Source organism: Cynocephalus volans, chromosome 11, assembly GCF_027409185.1.
Source record: "Cynocephalus volans isolate mCynVol1 chromosome 11, mCynVol1.pri, whole genome shotgun sequence".
Taxonomy (NCBI): domain Eukaryota; kingdom Metazoa; phylum Chordata; class Mammalia; order Dermoptera; family Cynocephalidae; genus Cynocephalus; species Cynocephalus volans.
In genome coordinates this window covers 26,008,538-26,026,151 of record NC_084470.1, presented here as the reverse complement: position 1 = coordinate 26,026,151, position 17,614 = coordinate 26,008,538, and the positions used below count along the sequence as shown (strand labels likewise).

Here is a 17,614-nt window from a genome sequence, read left to right as displayed (position 1 = left end):
ATCGCAGGCCTCCTGCTCTGGGCCTTATGGCCGTGGTCCTGCCGCGGCCAGGTCTAGCAGATCCAGTGAAGAAGGAACCCAAAAGAGGTGGATTCCGCGGAGGGGGAGTCATGACGGCGGCGCACCGGAAGCGGTGCCGCGGGATGCCGGTGGGAGCGGCCGAGACGTGTCTGTGTGGCGCTGCGGCCGCTTCCCCGGCGGCGCTCTGGGCTAGGAAGGCGGCGGTTGGGTGCCTCTTCGCACACCCCTCGCCCGCCCAGCCGAGCAGCGTGGAGCGGCGGCGGCGGCGGCGGCGGCGAAGGCCAGGGCTGGGAGCGTTGGCGGCCGGGGTCCCAGCCATGGCCGAGTCTGTGGAGCGGCTGCAGCAGCGCGTACAGGAGCTGGAGCGGGAACTCGCCCAGGAGAGAAGTCGGCGGGTCCTGGGGGGCGGCGATGGAGGGGGCAGCCGGGCCCGCATCGAGAAGATGAGCCCAGAGGTGGTGGATTCCAATCCGTACAGGTGACCTGCGCCGCGGGTCGGAGGCAGGCGAGGGCGCCGGAGTCAGGGTCTCCGTGTGGTCAGGAGTGAGGCGCTTCCCCGCCCGCTCACACGGCCTTCCGCCACCCTGTGCTGGGTCTGGGGGTTCAGTTTCCAAACCGGCAAGGCTACATCTTAGTGCTGGTCAGAAGATCTTTCTCATTTTCAGAAGACCCAAGCGAGTCAGCCATATGGTGCTGCTTGCTTCTGGGCCTGCTGAGGACATGTGTCCGGCTTCCTATCGCCCTTGCCTCTGTTAGTTACTCCGCCTCGGTCTATGTAAAATTGATAGTGAGAAGGTTCAGAAGATGACACCAAGTGTAAGACCCGCTAAACATAAACTTCGGATTTCATAAAGACATCTCTATGTATCTTAAATGGGGGGGGCGGGGCGAGGGAGAGAGACATTAGCCTTAATTTGAGGTGTTAGGGTGTTTTTAGCATCTCAAATCATTCGACTTTACCAGGCCTGCCCGTTCCTCTCCTTTCCTGACACGGCTTGTCAATTCAGCTGGCGGAATGGAGCGCAGTGGTTAAGGGTAAGGGCTCTACAGCCGGACCGACTGGATTTAAATCCCAGTTCTCTTAGAAGCTGGGTAACCTTGGGCAAGTTCTGAACCTCTCTGCTTCAGTTTCTTACCTGTAAAATGGGGTTGATGGTAATATCTATCTTTGTTGTAGTTCTGATTGAAAAAGTACGTGTAAGGTTCTTAGAATAGCACTTGTACATGGCAAACCTTGTACAAGACTTTATTGCTCAGTCCATTTAGTAGCAAGCAGTTGTTGAGCTTTCACTACGTGCTAAGCACATCCCATGCATTGTCTCTTCTCAACACAACCCTATGAGATTGTTACGGTGTTACACCCATTTTCTAGGTGAGAAGACTGAGGCTTAGAGAGCTTCCTTAGGCCATAGATATAGTAGTGAGTAATAAGGCCCGGACTGGTATTAGGTTTTTCTTAATCCAAGATTCACACAGAACTTTCTCCCCAGAAAAAAATAAGCCATTAAGAAGTGTGGCTAAAAACTGGGTAGTCATAATGTAGGTGAAATAGGGCAGATTAGTTATTGTTGCTCTTTTCCTTTAAAGATTATGAGAGTTTTGATTTTTAAAAAAGGTTTTAGTGGTTTGTGACATACAAAGCCTCTGGAAATTTTACAGTGTGCTGTTTTAACTGTTGCCAAATATAAAGGGTTAATAATCCAAAATTTTTAGAGATCAAATAAGCGTGAACTGACATCTCTAATCAGAATGAGTGGAAACTTCCATTTGACATCTTTAAACATTTTTAATTTTACAAATGAAGACTGAAATTTTCTCTCAAAAAATAAAAAGCAAAGGAATATGGTCATATTTTCAGTCATCTTTCAGAAATTATTTTAATGTGAGATGATCCTTTACATTGTAATAATCAAAAAACTTTCAGCACTCAAGTTTAAACGTAGTATTTTCTCTCATTTGCCTCTATTAAAATTGCTATATAGGAGAAGGCACTTGACACCCAAAGCTGTTCACTAGCATATGGACATTTAATAAAGGTCAGCCTTAATGTTTTGAATCGTTGTTCATTCAGCAAATATTTGAGCACTTTTTTATCTTCAGCTTTCCTTGGTATTATTTACCTTTTGTTGAATATTTCTTATGTGCAGACACTGCAGATATAAAGTAGACACAGTCTTTTTCCTCCAGAGCTTACCAGATGAGTATGAGATAGAAAGATAAACATACAATTGCAACTCAGGTGGTAAGAATTATGATAAGGAAAGTACAGGGTTAATCGCAAAAAGTATGGGAAAGGAGTTTGTCTGTGTTCCACACCATTTTAATTGCATCAAGCAATACAAAAGAAATATAAAGGCCCTGACCTTCAAAGTTCCTTTGCTTTAGTTTGGGAGACTAAATGGATGTAGAATGATGATCAAACACCACCACGGTGAAATTATGTGGTATAGAATATAAATATAAGCATATGGAGAAATGAGACTCAAGCAGAGGCTTTGAGATCAGGAAATTTGGTTTCAAATCCTGGTTCAGAAGCCCAGCTCTGAATACTATTTGCCAGTTAGCTGATCTTGGGCAGTTAACTAACCTGAATCTTTTCCCTCATCTGTAAAAGGGGGTTGCAATGCATTCTTCTTGCGGTTATTTGTAGAGATTAAATGGAGCATCAAGGTAAAGATGGCAGATTGATTACAGGAATTTACTATCATTTTCTATCCAACTCCACTAAACTGATAGTAAAGGAATTTTTTTAAAAGGAATAACCCCCCACTGAAAAATTAGAGGGTGTCTACTTAATTTATAGTAACAATTTTGGAAACTAAATGAGGGATGGATGAAGGATAACTGATTTAATACTCAAGGAAGACAAATCTGAAGGCTGCATCCCGGTGTATACCACTCAGGAATAGGCATAGGTACTTCTATAGAAGGGTTCTAGGTAAGGCTAAAAAACTTTTGGTTGAAAGTCTGTTGAAGAAACAGGTTCCCAGGGCCACTGTAGGTGGGTGGGCAAATGCCCATTCCCTATCAGGAGAGAATACTAGAAATTTATTCACTGGAGAGAGTAAAATACAAGATTTCTGTTAATAATTGGAGCAGGTCTTTGTACTCAAAGCAAGGGGTAAACTGTGTCTACATACTGCATGTTGGGATTCCCAGCCTTTGTTTCTTCACTTAACTTCCACCAGTGGACAGCCTGGACCTTTCCGGTTGGAGTTTGAAAGATTCTCCTTAAGCGAATCTAATAAAGCTAAGAAGAAAGACCAAAATATACCGGCTGACTTTGTGGGTTTCTCAACTGAACAGCCTGGTCAGATCATCCTACAGTGAAGCCCAAAGTCAAATAAGTATTGCCCACATCCTTACCTTTATTAATGTCCCACTTTTAAATATGAGCAGAACAAAGAATGAGAGAAGCTCCTAACATGAAAGAATAAAAATAGCAACTTGGATAGACTATGTAAGGGAAACACATCTCCCCAAATTATTAGTATCCTCACAGAAGATATTTTATAAATGAAATAGGAACAAGGTGCCATAAAAAGCATCATTCAGATGATTAAAAAGAGTTCTTACAAATGGAGACAGTAACAAATGAAAATCTCAATAGAAGGGTTGAAAAATAAAGTTGAAAGAAATCATCCAGCAGAAAACTAAAACAATGCAAAGTTGGAGAAAGAAGAGTAAAGGACCAGCCCAGGAGGTTCGACTTTCCAATAGTAAGAGTTCCAGAAAGATAGTCCAGGAAAAACAAACCAAACAAGAAAATCACCAAATTCTTAAAGGAAATTTCTCAGAACTGAAAAATGTGAGTTTCTAGTTTGAAAGGGTCCATCAAATACTCAGCACAATGTTTAAGAACAGATTCAAACTGAGGCACAGTGTGAAATATCAGAAGTTAGAAGACACTGGAGCAATACCTTAGAAATTTTGAAGGAAGATTCTTTCCAACTTTAGACGTCTATACCAAGTTAGAGTGTGTAGCTGTAGGGGAAATATAGGAAAATGGTCAGAGCCCTTCAGATGTTCAGAATCTTGCCAAGCATTTGATGTAAATATGCACATGCGCCCAGGTGTTCCTTAGCTATTGTCCGATATAGATGCGTGTGTGCACCTAGGTGTCCTGGGTTATGGACTTAAGTATAAAGGATGAGTGGCTCCGATTCACAGGCCCCCCACCCCACCCCCAGGATGCCCCTGGAGGGTCTGCTAGGACTGCTGCTGGAGGCTGTTGCAAGCTGTTGCTGCCAGGGCCCCTGGGACCCTCCAAGAGGCCACCGACATTGCTGCCGCCACTGCTGCTTCTGCTGCGGACTGAGGTCATATCATCTGCAAATGGCTCCTGGGATCTTTCCCAATTACCTAGCGTGGACCTGCGTGTGAGGGGTCTGGTGACCCAGCCTGACATGTGAGGGGTCTGGTGACCCAGTCCGTACAACAGGTTTGAAGGGTCTGTGGGCCATAACCCCTAACCTGACAAATGGCATAGCTTTACAATTGGCGTAGCTATTACCTCAACCTTACATTAGCTTACATCATACAATTATATACCATTTGTTGTTTTACAAAGAATAGAATTTTGATAAAGAACATTTTCAGACATGTGAGTTCACAAAATTTCTTTGTTGTATCCTTTGCAAAGCTACTGGAAGATGTTCTTCCAACCACAAAAGAATAAATTAATCTACAGCAGAGGCTTTCAGACTTTAATGTGCATCAGAATTACTTGGAGGGCTGGTTAAAACAGATTGTTAGGCTCTATTCCCAAGGTTTCTGATTCAGTGGTGATTATAGGGTTGGGGCCCAAGAAATTGCATTTCTAGCAAATTCCTAGGTGATGATGTTGCTGATCCATAGACCACACTTTAGAACCACTGAACCTATAGTACATAGGAAGCAGGGGATTAATACAGGATAAAGAAATGAAGAGAATTTGTAGTTTAATGAAGAAGGGAGCAGCTGTGTTTGCAGCAATTCTAGAGACACCATGTCAGATTCTAGGAGATTCATCTTTAAAAATGAAATTGATAGAACACCTCATGCATATGAACATATCTAGAGGAATTTTAGATTAGTGGAGTGTTGGGGTTTAATTTGAAAATACATAGGAAACTGATGAGTGATATATATAGCATAAGGACAGTTATCAACTTCAAGGGTGGGAGTTGTAGAGGAAAGGGTAAGTTCTAATATGCTGCATAGCCCAGTTGTGAACATTTTACATCTAACCAAAATGACCATACAGGAGGCTGGCAGAATGGGAAATGTCTACATGCAGTAGGGACAGATAGTAAGAGTAATTCTTCCGATAATGCCTAAAACTGAAAATCAAGAAATAACAATGAAAGCATCTTAGAGATAATGTAATACAGTTGAAAGTGAGGGAGAAGAGGAAAATGGGGTGGGGGCCAGAGGGCTGCTGAATTTCCTGATACACCTGGTAGAACTATTTGATTCCTTAAAGTGTAAATGAATGGGAATTGTATATATACATATATAGTTTTAAACTGTGTGTGTGTGTGTGTAATAGATTAGCAGTAACTAAAGTACCTCTTAGACTCCTTGGCATACAATCGGTGCTTACTAAAAGCAGACATCCATATGGGGAGAGGCAACAAGTGAATGGAATTCCAGACATGAGCTTATTCTGATCATGGCGATCTGAGTATAATACATTAAATATTTACACATGCTAACAAGGCATGGAAAAATGTTGGATTTCACTTTAATCCTTAACATTTAAGTCAGTAGATCTCAGTCTTGGCTGAACATTAGAACATATGAGGAGCTTTAAAAAAATAACAATAACAAAACCTTGTTTCACAGGCTACACCTGGGAGGGTACTCAGGTATCAGTGATTTTAAAGTTACCCAGGTAATTTAATCTGGTAAAAGCCAGCTGAAAGTCTTCTTTTAATGGATTAGTAATGAGTTTTGGTGTTTATTCTGTGATGAAATATATCTGTCTATATCACTATTAACTAAACATTGTAAGCTTTAAAATGTTTTTTTCCCCTTTGTTTTAAGCCGCCTGATGGCATTGAAGCGAATGGGAATTGTAAATGACTATGAGGTATGATAAACCTTTCCAAGTTTTTGAAGACAATTTCAATAAATGAAAATAATTTCTGGTGACATCTGATGAAGTTACTGACACATATAATTTTGTATTTCACAGAAAATCCGTACCTTTGCTGTAGCAATAGTAGGTGTTGGTGGCGTTGGTAGTGTGACTGCTGAAATGCTGACAAGATGTGGCATTGGTAAGGTAAAAACATTTTTTGTTGCCTATCTTATAGGGAACTACTCACTGCTGGATGTAAATCAGGTACAAATTAGATTTTTTTCTCATTACTAATGGTTTATTGGTTTGTAGTGTATTTATTCAGTTTGTTCTTTCTACCCAAAGGGTTGAGACATGCCCAGACAAAAGTTGATATTATTGCAAATTAAACAAGGACTACCTAATTGTGTTCAGGGACTTTTTTGTTTGGGGTACTCTTAAGTAAGGCAAATCATAACTAAAGCCAAAATATTTCATTATTTATTTTAGTTATACTAAGTTTCCATATATGTTGTCAGAGCTAGGGCTCAGACTCTTCAAACCCATTGTACAGACTGGGTCCCTAGACCCCTCACACGCAGGTCCATGCTAGGTAACTGGGAATGATTCCGGGAACTGTTGGCAGATGACATGAGCTCAGTCCTCTGCTTCCTCAGTGGCAGCAGCTTACAGGTCCAGTGGTGGCAGTGGCCTTGCAGAGGGTCCCGGGGGTACTAGCAGCAGCAGCTGCCGCCTCCAGCAGCAGTAGTGGTCACTCCAAATTCTTAAAGTGGTTTCAAAATTGGTACTCATTTATCAGTGTAGAAAAGATAAACCAAAATACTGAAAATGTTTATTAAGATTTTAATATCTTTCAAGAGGTTTACCAAAGTAGGCCAAAAATTGCTTATAGCTGACTTAAATACCCTGATTGATCAACTAGGGATATTAGAGATCACTGAAATCAGTTGTTTTCAAGTTTGAGTATATTATCAGAATCAATTGGAAGACTTTTTAAAACATAGATTGCCAGATCCTACCCCAGTGATTTGGATTCTGTAGATGTCAGGCCGACCTAATAACTGACATTTCTAACAAGGTCCCAGGTGATCCTGATTCTGGTATTCTGGGGACCATGCTTTAAGAACTACTAAAGCCTTCCTACTCCAAGTTTGGTTCCCAAGACAGTAGCAGCAGCATAGCATGGGAGCTTCTTAGAAATGAAGACTCTCAGAGGCCCCACCCCAGACATACTAAATCAGAATGTGTATTTTAAAAAGATCCCTAGGTGATTTCATATGCATATTAAAACTGGGGAAATGTTCTTACTCCTTTAACAAGTTCCAGGTAATTCTGATGCTGCTAGATCAGGCCCCATTTTGAATAGTGAAGATCTAGAACAGTAGTTATCAAATGCTGCTGTAATTAGAATCACTAGAAGTTTTCAAAAATTCTGATGTCCAGACTGCCCCCCATAGTAAATAAATCAGAATCTCTGGGAATAAGACACAGACATCTGTATTTTTTTTACATTCTCCAAGTGATTCCAGTTTGCAGTCAGGCTTGTGAACTAAAAATCTACACACCTAAGTTTCAAAAACTCTTTCTTAAACTTTTAGGACAAATAGACGAGAAGCTAATTCATGGGGTTAAATAGGCAAGTTAGAGGATAGGAGACCCAGAGCACATTTCTTATCCCTGAAAGTATCTGGTGCACCCTGGGTCACCAGATGTAGATTAGCTGCTTTATTTTACAGATGACAATATAGGCCTAAAAGTAAAAGGGATTTACCTCTGATCAGAGCTAATTAGCAGCAGAGTTACAATTCACTCCTCCTGTTCCCAGGTTTAGTATTTCCTGAAACTTACTCATCAACAAGTTATGAGGAAGAAACACAAATGTATACTTGGCCCGACCTAATAAATATTTGTTGAATGAGCTTAAATAAACCATGTTTTGGAGACTATAAGTAAGGTTAGAACATTTTCTTAGAGGGCATAACTGAGATCTTTTCTAGCAAGATATTATGTGTTATCTGGGTGTTACTATGTGCTGGGTTAAATTTTTTCTTTTTAGTTTCTGTATTGAGAAGAAGAAAATCCCATTCTTCTTTTTATTATTAAATTTAGGATGCTGAAAATTGTATTACCCTGACAGAATTTTAGATCAGAAAGGGACCTTGGAAATCAATGGCTCTAACCTGTTCTTACTGATAAGATATGATTTTCCGGCCATTTTAGAGAGAGAGAGAGAGAGAGAGAGAGAGAGAGAGTTGTGTGTGTGTGTGTGTGTGTGTGTGTGTGTGTGTGTGTGTGTGAAATGCTGTTTGAAATAGGCCCAAGAATATGGCAGGAAACAAAAATTATGATTGGTTAGTAATTCTATTTGGAATAATGTTTCAGCTATGGCATGGATATATATTGTGTCATACTCACAAAAGAAGTCAGATTATACTATAGATTTAAGTTACAGAATTTGTTTTTTTCTTCCTTAAAGATTTAATTTATCCAATGGGTTCTTGGCTTTTAGCAAAAAATTGGAATGAAATAGGATTTTGGCACAATTTTTAAAAATTGCAATGAGATGGAATGAATGTTAATTTCTCAGTGAATAATTTAGAGAGGCAGCACAGCATTGTGTTTAGGGTGCAGGTGCTGGATTGAGAATGCCTGAATTTAAATTCCATTTCCACTACATATTAGCTAAGGGGACTTTGGACAAGTGACCTAGTTGCCTCATTTCTAAAAGGAGGCTAACAGTACCAATGTACTTACCTAACATGAGCATTCAATGAATTGAAATATGGCACCTACTGTTTTAGTGTTAGCCAATACTATTATCAAACTGTTAAACCCATCAAACGTCAAGTCCGCTAGTTTATTCTTTGCTCTTTTTAATTTTTTGGTATGTTCTTCATCAGAATACTACTATTTTCATTTTAGTTGCTACTCTTTGACTATGACAAGGTGGAACTGGCCAACATGAATAGACTTTTCTTCCAACCTCATCAAGCAGGATTAAGTAAAGTTCAAGCAGCAGAACATACTTTGAGGTAAATAAGATAGCAAGTGAAATCTTACTTTGTGTACTTGGTTTGAGTTAACTTGATATAGAAATAGAACTGAATTTTTCTCTATAAAAATGCAGATTTCACTTATAAAAGAATTCCACCTCTTGGACATGGATTGCCAAACTTTTTCTGCATGGGGCTAGATATTTTAGTAGACCCTGTGGTCTCTGTTGCAGCTGCTCAACTAATGTAGTTGTAGTATGATAGCAGCTGTAGCCAACACAAAAATGAGTATATCTGTGCTCTAATAAACCTTTATTTTTGAACTCAGTTTAAATTTTATATAATTTTCATGTCATGAAATACTATTCTTCTTTTGATATTTTTCTCAATTGCTTAAAAATGTAAAAACCATTCTTAGCTTGAAGGCTGTACAAAATCAGCTGACAGGCCAGATTTGCCAGCCCCTGCACTTGGAACATTCTTTGTGGCCCCAAACACACTTGTCCTGAATTGAATAAGGAACAAAGACACTCTTCTGTCAGGTTAAGGTATAGCTACCAGACGTGGTAAAAGTTTACTTCCCAGCACATAGATTGACACAAGTTAGAGTTAATTACATTTTTGTAATCTTTATGACAATCCACATTTTTGAAACTAGTCCTTATAGTGGAACAAAAAGGTAAAAGAGGACTTTGGATTTTCTTTGAATAGCTTGACTTCTCTAATGTATATTAAATGCTCTTTAGCTCTTTCAACTTTTTCCTTTCTGCTTTTTTATACTATTCCTGCTAGTAGTTCTTATAATCATTCCCTTTTTCCCTCTTAGGAACATTAATCCTGATGTTCTTTTTGAAGTACACAATTACAATATAACCACAGTGGAAAACTTTCAACATTTCATGGATAGAATAAGGTAAAATTTTTCTTTATGAATATTTTGTGAAATGTCTAGTTCAGTTAAACAAGTATTATTAGAAAATCTGTTATTGAGGGCTTGCCGGTTAGCTCAGTTGGTTAGAATGTGGTGCTGATAACACCAAGATCCAGGGTTCAATCCCTGTACTGGTCAGCTGCCAAAAAAATAAAAAATAAAAAAGTTAAAAAAAATCTATTATTGGAAAAATGTATTGATTAATTAAATGAATTAGCAGATTGATAAATATTTTTCTGTTTTCAAAAAATTTTTGTGTAATGTGTATGTATTAGAAGCTCAGTAAAAAGTATATATTGCCCTCACCAAAAACAAAAGACAAACAAAAAAAACCCTCTGTAAATTAGTGATATAAACAAGGATCCTCAATTTTACGTTCTGTGTTCTAGATTACAGTTCTGTCTGAAAACAGTATTCTTCAGTGACTCTTGGAACACCACTGAAATAGTGAATTGAATTCAGTTAGCTTTTATTATATTTATACGTGTAATGAAGCATGAATAAAAGTCTGTGAAAGCTGATAGGGAAATGGTAACTTGTGAACAGACTTTATACTTCCTTCACCCTCATACTTCTCGTAAAAGAAGTACTGCTACAGTATCATTGATCTTATTTATCATAGTTATTCAATGTTTGATATATATGGGATCTTTAATATTAAATACTATGTTATAATTATACTCACTTAATGAAAGAATAAATGTGTGACTAAACAGAGTCTAATTAGAATGTATTTTGCATATTGATTTTTTTTCTCAAATAAAGTTTATTTTTTTGACTAGTAATGGTGGGTTAGAAGAAGGAAAACCTGTTGATCTGGTTCTTAGCTGTGTGGACAATTTTGAAGCTCGCATGACAATAAATACAGTGAGTATTCCTGCTGTGTAAGATGTTATACTCATGGATTTATCTATTTTCCTGTATACTATCAGTATATAACCCCCATCCTAAAAATAGTTCTGAATTTAACTTTTTATGTATCTTATTTAATTATAATGTTCTTTTAGCCTACTTTTAAAATTTATTCTAATAGCTGTGGGACCTGTCTAGCCTTGCTGGTGTGACATATGTTACAGTATCCTGCTCTCTTTTATGCTAAGAGGAAACTAAACTAGCAAATACTGCTGATATATAATTTTCAAAATAAATTCTATATATTACTTTTTCTTAGCACTAGTTTTAACTTTTGTTACTTTATTTTGTAAATGTATAGATATGTATAAATTGCCTAAAAACACAGTTTCTCAAAAATAATGAATTTTTTGTGTTGAATTATTGTTTTTAACATTTCAAGTGATAGTTTGGCATTATTTTGTTGCTGCTATTATTTTAGAAAAATCTTTTCATTAACCTGACAAATCCAATAAACTGTGGTTCAATTTAATAAATATTACTGGCTGCTTCTTAAAGGCTGTCAGTTTATTCTTTAGATAGAGTGTAATTGCCAAGATATTCCATTATTTACAACTTTCTTCATTTATTCTAAAAATTAATTTTAAAGAACCCTTGGTAATCCATTTAGTTAAACCCTAATTTTTCAGGAAAAGAATTTACAGTAAATTATTTCGTGCTTTTTTATGATCTTCTTTGTCAACTAATTTCTACTAAGGCTTGTAATGAACTTGGACAAACATGGATGGAATCTGGGGTCAGTGAAAATGCGGTTTCAGGGCATATACAGCTCATAATTCCTGGAGAATCTGCTTGTTTTGCGGTATGCATTATTCACTTTGGATTATTTCTCACTGTTAGGTACTAGAGTTCAGAGGGGCATTGAAAATGTATTACAAGTCACAAGAGAAAACAAACTTAATGTGATGGAATTGTATTTGGAACATGTCATACATTTTCCCTCTTTCATTTAAAATGTGTTTTCTTCTATTCTTGTTCATATAGTGTGCTCCACCACTTGTAGTTGCTGCAAATATTGATGAAAAAACTCTGAAACGAGAAGGTGTTTGTGCAGCCAGTCTTCCTACCACTATGGGAGTAGTTGCTGGGATCTTGGTACAAAACGTGTTAAAGTAAGTGAGGGTTAATTTTTCTGAATAGTCTTGTATGCTTTTGATAAAAATAAATATATTTCATGAAGCATTTCAAAGATTGAAATTATGGGCTAAGTATAGAATTTTGTTATTTTAAATTTACATTTAATTTTAAATATTTTTTATGTATGTGTACTACATATGTGTATATTTTATTTTAAATATGTATATGTGTACTTTTACACATAAATGTATATCAATATCTTAATTTAAATACATTAATATCACATGTTAATATATACGTCTGTGTGTACATATTCATATATGAATATATAAGAATGTCAGTTACTCCCTGCATTTGGAATAGTTCTTGTTAAATGGTACAGTCATACTGGTGTATTTATGGAGCATTAACCAAATGGTTTAAATCTCTGCAGGTCTGACCAATGGGTGAAGACTTGGATATGAACAAACTTGTTTCTCTACCTTGATTTAAGTCTTACTAAAAATAATCTGAATGTGATTAAGCATTAATCAAACATATCCAGCAACTACACTATCTAAATTATAGCTAAAAAGAAGGAAAAAAGCTAAAATTTATGTTAAAGAGTATATGAACCAGCTCATACTTTATTAAAAGCAGAGCCCCTGTGGGTGTTCCCTAATTAAGGCCATTTTTTTTCTCATTTTACAATTTTAATAAGCTTAATTATAGTTCCTAAGCCTCCAATATAACAAGAACAAACTGCAACATGATATAAGGAGGCACCCTGATATCAGTGAGAAATGTCAGTCGCCAGCAAAGAAACTGTAGAAAGCATATTTAAGAATTCTCAAGGCAACAGTCCAGGGCTATTTCACCTAAGAGCAAATAGCCTGTACAAACTGGTGGCCTGTCTAAACAAAACTTTTTGTAGTATGGTACAAAAAAAAAAAATGGAAAAAAATCATGGCTATGAAGTGTTCTCTTAAAGATGTGTCATATTTAGCCAGCCCTCTATTAATGGACATTTAGGCTACTTAAATTTTTTTGTTATTATTAACAAGTTGCAGATAACATCTTGCATATATCTTTGAATACTAGATTTTTATATAGTACAAATTTTTAGAAGTGGAATTTGAGTTTATGCAATATCTACTTTGACAGATATTACTAAATTTCTCCTACAGAAGGATTGTACATTTCCATCATAGTGTAGTACCTAGTTCACCCATACCTTTAACATTTAGTGTCATCAAACTCTTAATCTTTGTCAATCTGGTCAGTAAAAAACAAGCATTTTATTTTTCACTTATTTGTGAAAAGGGTTGAGCACTTATATTTTTCTGTGAATTGTCTGCTAATATCCTCTGCTCTATGTATATATGAACATGCATTTGCAAACATTTTTCCTCTTGTCATTTAGCTTTTGTACATGATTTTTCTTCTTTACAGAAGCTTTTAAAAGGAATCAGATTTGACTGGGAAGGGTGCACAAAGGAGCTTTATGGGATACTGGAAATGCTTTCTATCTTGATCTGGTTCCTTCTGTGGTTACACAGAAGACTTGTATAAAATTTTATTGAGCTGTACATTTAAGATTATGTACCTTACAGTAAGTTATATGTAAAATTTTTTTAAAAATTAAAGTAGGTACACACCTCAGGTGCTTTTAAAATACTTCCACATTTTTACGTCTCTGAAATCAGTATGCTTTTTAAAGTTGTTGACATGTCATAATTTAATTGCCAGCATTTTATCTTTATTAGAGGTTTGAAAAATAATAGTGTGTTCTACAGTTGATGAAATGGAGTAATCTTTTCCTTCCTTCATTCATTCAATAAATATTCGATCATTTATTTTGAGCCAGGCCCTATAAACAGGAAAATTTGTGGGCTGCATGTTATAAAAATCATTACCTACTTCCAAATCATTTTTTAAAAATTCAGTTACTTTCTTCTAGTACTTTTATGGTTTTATTTCTTTATTTAAGTCAACTTTGATTTATTTTCTAGGTTTCTGTTAAATTTTGGTACTGTTAGTTTTTACCTTGGATACAATGCAATGCAGGATTTTTTTCCTACTATGTCCATGAAGCCAAATCCTCAGTGTGATGACAGAAATTGCAGGAAGCAGCAGGAAGAATATAAGGTATATGTCAATGTCAGAATGTATGAGGGATTACATTGCATAGGATAATAACTTAAAAAAATAGAAACAGATTTGGAAGATAAATGGATTCCGGATTTTTATAGTTTTAATTTATTCACCATACTTCAAAAATGAAAGTCCTTTCCTGCTTTTGGTAAGATAAAAAGCGTGATGAGAAAAAACATTTTGTTACTGCTTTATTTCTACAGAAAAAAGTAGCAGCACTGCCCAAACAGGAGATTGAACAAGAAGAGGAAGAGATAATACATGAAGATAATGAGTGGGGTAGGAATTTTTTTATAAATTGAAATGGTAGCATAAAAAATTCTTTTTTTGGCAGGGAATATAATTATAAGATTATAGACATTTTGAATAATTATTGCTTATTAAGTTTCTTAAAAACTGTTATAGGATCAAATTTAACTCTACAGGTATTGAGCTAGTATCAGAAGTTTCAGAAGAGGAACTAAAAAATTCTTCAGGTCCAGTTCCTGACTTACCTGAAGGAATCACAGTGGCATATACAATTCCAAAAAAGGTACTTCTAAAATCTGACTTACCCATAAGTAAATAATCATATAAGAGAAAATGTATATTTATCTTCTTTCATCTTCATTCTATTTTGTAATACCAATGCAGTACTTCCTGGTTTGGATAATTTACACTGTAGGCATTAGGATGTGATAAAGACAGAAATATTCAGTGTTAATATGGAGATATGCATAGTTTATTTTAAAGTGTTTGAAAACAAGGACATGAAATGGTTTTATTCACACATTAATGGATCAAATATAATAGATTTTGACTGAAGATATCATTTTTGTATATTGATAGTTTTAGCCACAATATCATTTAAAAATATGTAAGTAGAGATGTTAAGATTATTGAAATTACTGCTATGTCAATCAAAAGACTGGTGAGGAGAGTAAAGGACTTTGTCTCTTAAAAATAAGAAGGCATATTTATTAAAGAAAATTTACTTTATAAATTTGTTGAGAATGGTTAAAGCATCCTGATCATTTATTTTTGAGCATCAAGAATTTTCATATGGCTCTTTTTTCACTATATTTCCCTTATTTGTTGACAGCAAGAAGATTCAATACCTGAGGTAACAGTGGAAGATTCTAGTGAAAGCTTGGAAGACCTCATGGCCAAGATGAAGAATATGTAGATAATGGACTGGCATATATTTTATTTTCTTTGTTAAATCTATTCTCTTGAAATAAAACAAAACTTAAAGCAGATAAAACTTAGAGCAACATTAATTGATATATAATCTTCACTGAATTGTTTTACTTTTTGGAAATATTATGTTACTTGTTGCTCCCCCCTCCAACTAAATAATTCTACTAAAATGTATGTTTCATTGTAGTAAGAAAACTTCAAAGGACTATTGTAGGCAGTTATAAATATTATTGAAAACATAGCCATTGAAATGCTTTGGTCTTTTCGAGGGAGTAGTAGTACCAGCCTGATCCTATATTTTTTCTTTCTAGTAATCCCTTGTGGTCTGTTGCCTGAGGATATGGACAGTAAAGTAGTACATGATCCTCAAATTTAGGGAGAAGGATGAGAGGTACAACCTGTTGATTAGAGCTAGAAAGAATCTACTTATTGTGTTTGGAATTGCTCTCTACAAGAAAATTGCCCACTACTAACTTGACCAACAGTGAATTTAAAATAGTCAACCTATAAAATAAAAACATCCTCTCAAATATTTCCTGATGAAATACAAGTCACTGGAAAAGTTTGTAAACTTGTGATTTATATGTATATTCAAAATAAGACAAAGGCAAATAAAAGGAAGCTGTCTTCATGGATAGACAGTTAAAAGTACTTTCAGAAGAACAGATTATACTCTGCACTGACCAAGAAATAGAAATCATTCCACCTAGACTAAGATCACCCAGATTATACCTATCATATGGGCTACTCCTGAATACGTCATTTAAATTTGATTGTCGAGGTAGTGAGAGATTGGCAAAGTTTGTCCTGAATAGTGGACATAAAAGAGTTCTGAATTGCCTTTCTAATGACTGAAATATATTCATCAGATAAATGATGTATCATTTCCCCTTATCATGACCACTAAACTATAAATTGATATAAACTGGGTTTTTCTGGAACTTCATACAAATAATGAAGGCTTAAAGAACCTTGGCTAACATACATTCCCAATGGATTGGAGACCAATAAATAACATGCAAGTATAACCTTTACAAGAGGCTGTTTCTGTGCTAATCTCCTATTTTGATGATTTTTACTTTGAAGACATGAATACCTAAATTGTACCGCTAGGGGGAAAAATGTTAGTAAAAAATTAAAAGTACATTCCCCACTTGTAAAATAAAGTTCTAAAACTGATTTCAGAAAGTTTCAAATATCAAATACGTTCAATATGTTAGTTTTGAGATTCTAGGATTATACTGTGATTCTTATGTTTACAGTGAAGTCAGGAAAGTAGGGGGATAGTTTTTCTAACTTGAAATTTATGTTGCCTTGGTAGGTCTTTTACCATTTTTTAAAAATTTAGGGTATTCAACTGTAAAATAGCTTTTCTAGTTACTAAAAATGTTTTGAATTTCAAAAATGAAGTCTTTCTAAACTAATTCCCCTCTGGAAACTCTGGTACGCAAATTTGGTAAGGTTTAACTACAAAATTTTATATGATAAAGTATAATATCTAGAATTCACCATCTTCTAAAGGCCTTTTATCTGCTCTTTAACTTGCCAAATCTTATTTTTTGTGTGTGTGTCTAGTATATTTTATTAAAAACTATGGGATTTTTTTTAAACAGAAAAAAATCTGGTAACAGGTATCTGTTGATACCTAGAGGGCTCTCTTGATAGTCTGCATGCTATGAAAACTTCTTTATGTACGCAGTTGATTATGGGAAATTAATCATCACTGAATTTTGCATTACTAAATAAACCCATCATGTTTTTTTTTTTTTTTTTTTTTGTGACTGGCAAGGGGATTGCAACCCTCGGCTTGGTGTTGCCTGCACCACGCTCAGCCAGTGAGCACACCGGCCATCCCTATATAGGATCCGAACCCGCGGCCTTGGCGCTCCCAGTGCCGCACTCCCCCAAGTGAGCCACAGGGTCGGCCCTAAACCCATCATGTTTAACCAGATATGTAACACTATTGATTCTTATGTGAAAGACTGAAAAGCAATCTCAAAACTGCCTTAGTACAAAGATTCTAAATGATAGTAAAACTAACAATATATTCAACTTTCTTTTCTCATTGTTAATGGGAAGTTCATTTATGGTTCTATTCAAATGTACCAGAAGGAATATGTGTTATGGGTTTATTCTTTTAATAATACTCCCTGGATACTTACTTACAAACACACTGATCAATACAAAAAGGTAACCACTTAAAAATATTTAAGGATGGGCCGAGCCCGTGGCGCACTTGGTAGAGTGCTGCGCTGGCAGCGCGGCGACGCTCCCGCCGCGGGTTCGGATCCTATATAGGACTGA

At 36.2% G+C, this 17,614-nt stretch overlaps 1 protein-coding gene across 2 annotated transcripts; it reads left to right on the top strand.

Moving 5' to 3' along the window:
- Positions 1–143: 143 nt before the first annotated feature.
- UBA5 (ubiquitin like modifier activating enzyme 5) lies at positions 144–16,410 on the top strand. Of its 2 annotated transcripts, XM_063114286.1 has the most exons (12): positions 144–499; positions 6,049–6,094; positions 6,200–6,289; positions 9,008–9,117; positions 9,905–9,991; positions 10,792–10,876; positions 11,619–11,723; positions 11,906–12,033; positions 13,990–14,125; positions 14,335–14,410; positions 14,557–14,663; positions 15,213–16,407. In XM_063114286.1, exons 1-12 carry the CDS (start codon positions 144–146, stop codon positions 15,294–15,296), a joined length of 1,410 nt encoding a protein of 469 aa, XP_062970356.1. In that variant the 3' UTR covers positions 15,297–16,407. The 2 variants fall into 2 exon arrangements, with proteins under 2 accessions (XP_062970356.1, XP_062970357.1); XM_063114287.1 differs by lacking the exon at positions 11,619–11,723 and having other exon boundaries at positions 15,213–16,410.
- Positions 16,411–17,614: the final 1,204 nt, after the last annotated feature.